At 40.3% G+C, this 9,875-nt stretch overlaps 1 protein-coding gene across 1 annotated transcript; it reads left to right on the top strand.

Moving 5' to 3' along the window:
• Window positions 1–1,671: 1,671 nt before the first annotated feature.
• On the top strand, window positions 1,672–9,352 carry LOC102210133 (digestive organ expansion factor-like). Its single transcript, XM_005755300.1, has 9 exons — window positions 1,672–1,895; window positions 2,057–2,145; window positions 2,867–3,277; window positions 3,389–3,605; window positions 3,687–3,889; window positions 4,981–5,163; window positions 5,335–5,444; window positions 5,573–5,818; window positions 8,875–9,352. The coding sequence occupies exons 1-9, from the start codon at window positions 1,754–1,756 to the stop codon at window positions 9,128–9,130; spliced, it is 1,857 nt and encodes a 618-aa protein (XP_005755357.1). The 5' UTR covers window positions 1,672–1,753; the 3' UTR covers window positions 9,131–9,352.
• Window positions 9,353–9,875: the final 523 nt, after the last annotated feature.

Here is a 9,875-nt window from a genome sequence, read left to right as displayed (position 1 = left end):
CTTTTTCTCTCTGTCTTTTTTTTTTTTTTACAGAGTTAATGAAAGACCTGAAAAAACTCAAGTAATGGAACTGGTGAGTAGAAAGTCCTAAACAGTTTAGTGCTGTAAAAAGTGTGTGGCTTGTCAAAGTCTACTTTTCCTCCCCGACTTCCTGTATATGATTCTATAAATACAGTTTGTAAAAAAAATTCTGTTTCATTTTGTGCCTTTGTTTTTCCTTTTTTACATTGTATCGCTTTGTAATGCTTTACTTAAAGTAAAGTATGTAATAATAGGTGGTATTTATTGTTTTGGCTCCTCTAATACATGAAATTTAAAAATGTCTTATTTTATCAGTTTGGGCTCGTTTTTACCAACGCTGCTGTCAGACTTGTTTTAAAACTTTATGTCTTGTGTGAGTGTCTCCCAATAAAGCCTTGATTATACTTTCCACATTGATGAGTCCTCTCAGGTTAGACTGATTTAAGTTTTATCGTAACACGGCATGCCCGAGGGTCCGTGCGGACGGCTGCATGCCTGCCTGTTTTTTGTGATCAGCTATGCATGCGCTCCAGGTGGTGGTCTTCAAAGAAGTGTAACAGGAAAGACCACGGAACAAAATCAAAGCTTTTTAGTACTGATCCCCAAAGGGTGGGCTCTAGGGCCCCCCTGGTGGGCTGCCTAAGGAACTGTAGGTGGGCCAGAGTAATAACAGAAATTCAGTTTGAAATTACTTACTAGTATGTTCAGTTACAGACTTGTATAAATGTATTTATTTATATAAAAAGGGAAACAAAACTGGTAGTATGAGGTGGTAGTTTGTGACATTACTGTGACCTAAGGCTAAATTTAATAAGTAAGTAAGTTTGTGTCCCAGTGGCAGGTGGGTCACTTGCGTTAGTGTTCGCGTATGACTGTATAACCTAAAGCCTGTGTGGTTTATGGGTTCTGAGTACATGTTTTAATGAAATACAATATTTCTGTTGCATTTTTAACAAGAGTAAGTGGGTTGCACACTCTTGACTTGGGGAGTGGCTGCTTTAGCCTAAGGTTTACATTGTTAATTTGTCATTCCAAGCATCTCAGGTCATCTGAAGTAATGAACAAGTAATGTCGTGTATCAAATTACCTTCTTCAGACAGTAAAGTGAGTAAATAAATAGTTACTTTTAAAATAATTAATCTGTAATATACTTTTTTTAATATCTATGACACCCCATCCTTGCATAAACCATCACATTTGATCCAGTTTTGAGGTTAGATTTAGGTTCAGTATTCACTATTATACACAAAGCGATGATGCCACATTCAGTGAGCAGCAATAATCGTGAACAGCATCAACACAGCGATAATAAATGGATTCATGAGCTACCTTTTTTCATTTTTAGCCGTCAAGTCCAGAACAATCTGAGTCAGAGGCCGATGAGCTGGAACCAGAAGAAGAAGAGGAGGAACCAGAGCAGAAAACAGCCTATCAGAAACTTCTTTCAACTCTCAGCCAACCAAGAGGTGAAGCTCAGAGCGAAGAGGAGGACAGCACAGATGATGATGATGATGATGAGGAGGAGGAGGAGGAGGAGGAAGAAGAGGAGGAGCTTCTTGGTAAAGGTGAGCTGTTTGTTTCCAGAGCTCTTTATTTCAACACCACTTTGGATTTCACTGAATGTGTTTGTGTTTTTTCCATCTCAGATGAGATTGATGCTGAAGAGGGAAGTGAGGGTGGTGATGAAGATGAAAAGGGAGAAGGAGAACCTGCAGATGGAGAGGAAGCTTTGATGGAAGCAGGAGATGGGGAGGATGACAGGAAGGAGCCGGGAGATGAGTTTGTAGACAAAGAGCATGAGTCCCAGTTCTGTCTGGAGACCAACTTCACGGGAAAAGGAGAACAGGAGGAAACACGGGACGAAGATAGTAAAGGTACTTAAAGGGTTGGAGGGGAAAAAAAGATCTCCTGAATTCTTTAGCAGAATTATTTAGTATCTTAAAAAAACAGATTTTTAAATGTTTTCTTGTACATTTGTTTTATCAGCTCTAGATACGAGTATGGTGTGTCTTATAGTTTTGCTCTTTGTTTACAGACATGTTTGTCCAGCATTTGGACACAGAGCTTGACGAAGAGGACGTGCAGAAGATAACATCGGGCTGCAAATCAAAGACTCAGATTACGGTACACCAGTCTCATTAAATACATCTTCATTAAAGGAGACTTCTACTGCTTATCGACAGCTGCATTTTTTTTAGTTGTAGAGTAGCTTTATGTTGCTGATCCTTGGTGCAGCCCCTCATATTATATTCCTCTGTCTGACAAAAACCGTGTTAGCCCCTTCTCCTTTAAGCCCCCCCGCCCCCCCAACTTTCTTCAGATTGGTTCCACCTCTAAAACATAGGGTTTGATTAGCAAGGAGGGGTGGACTTTATGTGCTTTTAGTCCCAAGCCATGTGCCTGAGGTGATTGTGTTAAGCGTATTTGTGCTCAGTGACATCACACGGAGCCATAAGTAAAATATGAAGCCTAAAACTGAGGTTCTGGCTCACGGGAGCAACTTGTACATGTTCTGGGCATGTTTAATATTGGCATCCATTATTGTATACGTGTATATATCACATAAAAGAAGTAAAAGCATGATAGGTCATAAAATCTGAATCAGAAATGCTTTATTAATCCCAGAGGAAGTTGTGTGGTCTCAGTTGCTCCATGACAATAAGAACATTAACAAACAAATTAAAATACAAATAATACATTAAAGAATAGCTCTAATACAAATAACTCTAATATATAAATATCCAGAAATATTCCCAAGAATTGGAATATAAAAGTTGAAATTGAAGTGCCGCTCTTATCATATTACAAAACGTAAAGTTTCAGCCTTTGCCTTTCTCTTTCTTAGTGGCCAAAGCTGGGAACTCTGCTTTGCACCAATCCCCTGGAGAAGTTTGGCCCTATCGGCCGCCAGACAGACACAAACCTCCCAGTTTTCCATAAACTTGTGGAGACACGCTGGAGGGATCTGAACCAGACGTTCAATCATAAAGGGCAGGTCGAAGAGATCAGCCCTCTCCAGCTGGAGTTGCTGGCCCTAATGGGCTCCTATAAAGATCTGTACTACCCGGAGACATGCCCTGTCAAGCAGGGACCACATGTGCGCAGTGCATATTGCCTCCATGTGCTTAACCATGTACTGAAGGCTAATTCTCAGGTCCTGGCTCATAACTCACAGTTGAAAGAGCAGAAGAGTCGGACTAAAGCCGGAGCCGAGCCACAGGATGAACTCCGAGACCAAGGACTCACCAGGCCAAAAGTAATCCACAGAAATGTTCATTTATTCTTTTTGTTCTTGTTCTTTTTACTTACATATCAGTATTGCTGAGTATCTGCTAACCTGCTGTCATCGCCCTGATGAATCTGTCAGGTCCTGATCCTCGTTCCATTTCGGGGAAGCGCGCTGCAGGTCGTCCATACGCTCATCAGCCTGCTGGAGACTAAAGGCAAGAAAGTGATGGTGAGCAACAAGAAGAAGTTCAAGGAAGAATTTGGAGAGGACGAGGATGAGAAGCCGCCCAATTTGCAGAGACCAGACGACTATAACGCTATCTTTACAGGCAACGTGGACGATCACTTCAGGATAGGTACGCTCTGAAAAAAGAACCCTAGCTTCTTTAAAAACCCGAGTTTGTCTCTTTGACCTTCTCCTGCTCTGTCCTCTCCAGGTGTCTCCATTTTGAAGGGCAGCATGCGCCTCTATGCCCCCTTCTACTCATCCGACATCATCATCACGTCTCCTCTGGGCCTTCGCACTGTGCTGGGAGCAGAAGGAGAACGCAAGAGAGACTTTGATTTCTTGTCCTCTATCGAACTGCTAGTGGTGGATCAGGCAGACGTCTTCCTCATGCAGAACTGGGAGCACGTGCTGGTAAGAACGTAGCGCCCTCTGCTGTCTAGGAAGCAATTTTGGGCATAAACAACAAACATGTTTGCATTTTAAATGCAAACATGAGATGAAAGCTTCATTTAAGACTCATTCTGACCAGATTTACTTCACTCATGCTTTTACTGCTGCCTGCTGTACTCATTTATCACAATCAAAGTCCAAAGTGCATTTGAGTTATTATTATTATTATTATTACTGCTGCAATTTAAATCCCATCCAGAGTGATGAAATGTACTTTTTAATCTTAGTTGGAAAATTATCTTGCTTTATCCTGTTTCTTATCCGCGCAGTGTAATAATTAAACTTCAGTGTGATAATGGAGGAAGTTCATTATGTTTTTTTACAGATTTGATGGAAACAAAAAGCTTACAGACCTAATTGAGTGATTATAAAGGAAACAAAAGCCATTACGAGAATGCCAACCTGTAGAATAATTCATGAGCTGAGTTAAGCTTTCTTTTAAGCCTTTATGTAGGGATCGGCGTCAACGTTATTTAGTATTTACTAAGACCTTTTCACCCGTTCTTAAGCATAACTTCCCCTGCACCCTCACTTTAAATCAGTATGTGTAGCTGTTATAAAGTTATGACATGTTAGCTTTATACAAGCCCTGATTTTCATTTTAATGCTTTTAATGTGTTCTTCACTTCTGTTTATTAGTGTCTGGCACATAGTAGCATAGTAATTCCGGAAATGGTTGAAAAACGTTTTGCTTTTAATTTAATGACTATTCGAGCATTTAAGCATGGTGACTGTCCTTAGTATTTAACATTTGAACAAGTTGGTACCATTAAAACTATGTTGGATCAGCTATTAGCAGATGCTACTTACAAAGTACTCTGGATGTAATAACAATAATAATCATTCATTTATGTAGCACATTTAAAAATCCACATTACATCGTTTTTAATAGGAGAAACAAAAACGACGAAATCAGGGAAATCTTTCCTCTAAATGTATTTTTTCAGATCCGATTTAAATGAATAGCAGGAAAATTCTGAGCTTTTATCTTCCATAATTCCTCATAATGTTATTATTTCCTTCCTTTTGTTTTTCCCCGTTATGGTCACCAGCATGTGATGAAGCACATGAACCTGCAGCCGCTGGACTCCCACGGTGTCGACTTTTCCAGAGTGAGGATGTGGAATCTGAACAACTGGGCCCGACACTACAGGCAGACGCTGGTTTTCAGCTCCATTCAGGACCCACAGATCAACAACATCCTCACCAAGCACTGCGCCAACTACCGCGGACAGGTAGGCCACACTTCACACTTTACTATTGCTGAGAGAGAGAGGTGGTGGATGTACACCCTTTATCGTGTAACATTTTCAGAACAAGGCTCGGAAATATCTGCAGGTTCATATTGATTTGGTTTTAACTAAGGTGTTAATTCTTTTGTTTTCTTTGTGTGTTTTTTGGCTCAGATTGTCATAAAGAACATACCAAAAACTGGTTCCATCTGCCAGGTCTTGGTCCAGCTGCCTCATGTCTTCCAGATGTTTTCCTCCGCCAGCTTCATCGACCACGATGCTCGGTAAAGTCCAGCGTGTACCTTCACCCTAAACTGTCTCCTGACATTAGTGCTCTTTTTTTCTCTCTCACAGCATTCTACGATATAGGTCCTGGCAGCTGATTGGTTGTTTTCTCCGATTTTGTGTGTAGGTTTCAGTTCTTTATAGACAAAGTGCTGCCGCAGTACAAGGATTCGGTTATGTCACACACTCTGATCTACATCCCGTCTTACTTCGACTACGTTCGGCTGCGTAACTACATGAAGAAAGAGGAGATGAACTTTGCCAGCGTCTGCGAGTACTCCAGCAAATCCGAGGTGTCCCGAGCACGCCACTTTTTTCAAAAGGGGGAGAAACAGTTCATGCTCTTTACGGAGCGCTTTCACTTCTACAAGAGGTCAGTTCTTTGTAATGCTCTGTCATGTGGGCCTTTTCCATAGTAAATCAAACAAATCTGAAGACAAAAAACCCACCTGACCACCTCTGAGTCATCTGATTTATTTTGTACAATAACTTTGGTATGTTAAATATGGTGGGAATTTCCTAAGTTAAAGACCCTCAGGGTGCAAAGGGTGGTCAAAATGTAGCTTTGTTTAATTTGCATGTTTTTCGGGGCCTTAAAAAGACATTTAAGATCTGGTTTGGATTTTTAATTTGTTTGTTTGTTTGTTTCAAACAGCAACCAAATACATTTTATACCCACTCAAAGTGTCACAATCTAAAGCCAAAAAAAACATGCCTGTTGTGGGAGTTTCAATAACAAGACTGTACCAGCTTTTACCAATTGGTCGCTTATTACCTGTTCAGCTTGTAACACTTTTCTTTTGGCTTTACTAAACTTTAGAGATTCAACTGTAAGAGAACTTATATCCGTCGCTTCTGTCGGCTGTGAAGGCTTTAAAGGCACTAATCTTTAGAGTTAACGTCACCAGATAACTGATATATATTTGTAATCCATTTTATTGCACTCACCTGATAGCTGCATATGACAAGTTGCCAAGAGAGAAACTATGGTACTGTATGATGAAGTCACAAGTGGCAGAGAAGTATGTGAGCCTGGTACAGGGCATGAATGTGGGGGTGGGATTGCATCAGGGATCCCCTGTTGTTTGCATTGGCGATGAACAGGTTGACAGACGGGGTCAAGCATGAGTCTCTGCAGATGACAGGACAGAATGTGTGTGTGAATAAGGGGGAGATTTTGGAAGTTTTCTAGTCTGTTCTGGGGGAGACAGGTGAAGAGGTGAACAGGCAGATTTTAAATACCTGATAGAAGAATAGCAGAAAGAGTGAAAGGGAAGTTTTACAAGATGGTAGTGAGAGCTGCTATGATGTGTGGTTTGTGAGGTGGTGGTACTGACAAAAAGACAGGAGGCTGAGCTGAAGATGGTAGGATTTTCATTGGGAGTGACCTGGACAAGAGTGGAAATAAGTAATCTGAGGGATAGCTCAGTTTGAAAACAACGTTAGAGAGCTTGTTTGGAAATGTGAAGAGAAAGAATATGAGATATATTCGACAAAGGATGGAGAAGCCAGGCAGGAGGCAAAGAGGAAGACCTCGAGAAGAATTGTGAATAAAGTGAAGGAGGACGTGCAGAGGTTTGGTGTAAAAGAGGGCTGGGCTGAAATGGAGCCAGATTATCTGCTGTGGTAACCTCTTAGGGGAGCAGTCAGAAGAAGAATTGTAGTACTGTCAGGTGTTTTCATCTTGTTGTTGCTTTGATGCTTCTTTTCTTTCTTTCTTTTGTAATTTAGAGCACATAAATGTCTAATCATGGAATAACTCCTAAATATTTCAAAAGAAAACATGAAGCCATTTTCTGCTAGATTTATCCAACTAATTTCCTCCTTGTTTAAAATTACTGCAAAGGTTGCAGCTACTCCAACAGTTATTACTAAGCAAATTAAGTTACATTAAATCCTTGAATGCACTTTGATCAATTAATACAGCTCACGATCTCAATTTAGGAAGCTTATATAAATCTATGCTCTCAAGGTAACACCTTGATAAGATTTTATTACACCAGCGTGATAGTGTAATCGTTCGGCGTGATAGTTCAGCTGCGGGTTAAACAGGCTGTTGAAAAGTCAAATCGCATCAGCAATGCATGTACTTATAACGTTTCTTGTTATAGAAACTGGTTTAGTATATCCTCTGCTGTAGGAGATAATAAAGGACAGTTTATATCAGTTCTATCCTCTCGCTTAAAGAGAATAATCACTCGGCTTTAGCCAGTGTCTTGTCCCATTAATTTGCTCCCCTTGATCCGTTTTAAAGAGCTCTGGAAGACTATTGGACCAATCGTTCAGACCACTGTTTAAAATAAATAGGCCGTTCAGACTGATGTTAATAAGCTGTGGTACTCCTGCCGATGAAAACACAAATCCTAATGCTTTGGTTTTCTCTAATTTTAGACTTATTTAAAAACTGCCATATATACCTAAAGTTTTAGAGAAAACTGTACTTTTAAAACGGCAGTTCTTTTTAGGCACTCACAGTATTTTGGAAGTTTTCTAGTCTGTTCTGAAAATCATCCCTGTTTTTGTGAATTGCATGACTTCACTATTATTGTGCTTTTAAATCTTACTGATGCTTCTGATGCTGTGAACCACACAAGTTTCTTGTCCCGTGTAGAACACTAAGGCATCGAGGGTGGTTTAAACACAGAGAACCTTCTCGGCTCGTTTTGGTGACAGACTTCTTCCTCAGCCACTCTTGCATGTGGAGTCCAATGGGTTTAATTCTTGGGCCAATTCTCTTCTCTTTATTTTTCCCTATGGGACTAATTGCAGATGACACCGTAATTTATGTGCCAATAAAAAGAAACTATGTCAGCGCCCTTAAAGCACTGCTGGTGGCTCTAAGCTTTTTTTTTTTTTTTTTTTTTTTCTAATGAATGTCTTAGTCATGCTTTTATAATGCACCTGGCCTACTTTAATGCACTTTCCGTTGCCTTTAGCAACACTTCAATTGCTCGTCTGTAGTTAGTCGGGTTTTTTGTTTTTTAAACCTTTGAAAGATCAGCACCAACTTGGGTATCCAAGCTGCTGACTATTCATTTTAATAGAATCTTATTACTAAATCTTACTAGTCTAACCCAGGTTGCCCTCAGTTTGGCATCTTTCTAGGTAAAACTGTTTCACTGCTTTTTTTCATCACTGGACGAGGCCTTTATCTTCTCAAGGGCATTCAAATGTGTGTTGAGGTTTATCCAACCAGTCTACATGTGTTTTGTGGACTTTAAGGGAACTGGCCTATTATTGCAGGGAATTTGGTCCTTGTATTACCATAGCTTGGTTTGCATCAGCATCAGAAATCCAGCTTGCAGATTGGATGACAGTCAGCTCCTCCAAGTATAAAGCCAGGGTTTTTAGCTGGAAAAAACGTGAGAAGATGATGGACCATGTTGTCCTTGGTTTAAAAGAGTCTGATCTCTGACATGCTTCTTTTAGGTACACAATCAAAGGGATCCAGAACCTGATATTTTATGGATTGCCCTCCTTCCCACACTTCTATAGCGAGGTGTGTAACATGCTGGCAACAGCAACTCAGGGGGAGGAGGCCAGCTGGACCTGCACGGCACTCTACTCGCGCTACGACGCTCACAAACTGGCTGCCATCACCGGAGCACAGCGAGCAGGACAGATGCTGAACTCCAACAAGGCTGTTCACCTCTTTGTCACGGGAGGGGAAGACAAAAATGTGTGATGACACTGGATGAATATGAAAAGGACCACTGGAGTAAATTGAGCATAGGTGTTTACCATGCTTAATAATCAGGAAAGTTTCCAAATGCACCAGAAAACATGTTTATTGGCTTTGTTTTATGGTCTCCTGCAACAACATTCCTTTCATTTGTAAAGAGATTATTAACTTGTCACTGATAAGAAGAGTTGGATGTTTATTATTAAAAACTTTCCTTATCTTTTACTTGATTAACCCCTTAGCAGTCCTACAAATTTACAATTAGTCCCCTAAACCATCCAATGTACCGTGGGCGGTACGTCCGACTGCTAACAGGTTAAAGTTCATGCGTAGCAAAATGTGACCTAACACGGCCATGAAGTGCCAAAATAATTGCATAATAGTTTTCATGAGGTGATAATGCAGTAATCTTATGAGAATTTCAAGCCAAAACAACCTGCGAGAGTAGCTTTGCATGATTTATAGTTCAGATTAATCCTCATAAAACTCAAACAAGGACAGTGTAGATTAAAACCTTAATGTCACCATGATCGTCATGGATATAAATGTGGAGAGACTAAAACTCACAAACTCAACATGTAAATGTTGATGTTGAGGGTTCAAAGCTAGGAGAAGACCCCCATTTCAGACAGGTCATTGAAGGTGAACGCTATTTTTACAGGTTGTTTATTTAATTCCATTTTGCTCTTGTTTTATGACTACTAAACAAGCAAAGGTGGGGAGATAATAACCGTCTTTAAGCATCAAG

Source organism: Pundamilia nyererei, unplaced genomic scaffold, assembly GCF_000239375.1.
Source record: "Pundamilia nyererei isolate P.nyererei 1_Seehausen unplaced genomic scaffold, PunNye1.0 scaffold01166, whole genome shotgun sequence".
NCBI classification, from domain to species: Eukaryota; Metazoa; Chordata; class Actinopteri; order Cichliformes; family Cichlidae; genus Pundamilia; species Pundamilia nyererei.
This window is presented reverse-complemented; position numbering and strand designations above follow the sequence as displayed.

Excerpts from the sequence above, each read along its gene's own strand:
- LOC102210133 (XM_005755300.1), top strand. The coding sequence starts at position 1,754 with ATGGAAGCAGGAGATGGGGAGGATGACAGGAAGGAGCCGGGAGATGAG. Across the intron at positions 5,164-5,334 it reads GCGCCAACTACCGCGGACAG|ATTGTCATAAAGAACATACC; the intron begins GTAGGCCACACT and ends TTTTTGGCTCAG. Across the intron at positions 5,819-8,874 it reads CGCTTTCACTTCTACAAGAG|GTACACAATCAAAGGGATCC; the intron begins GTCAGTTCTTTG and ends TGCTTCTTTTAG.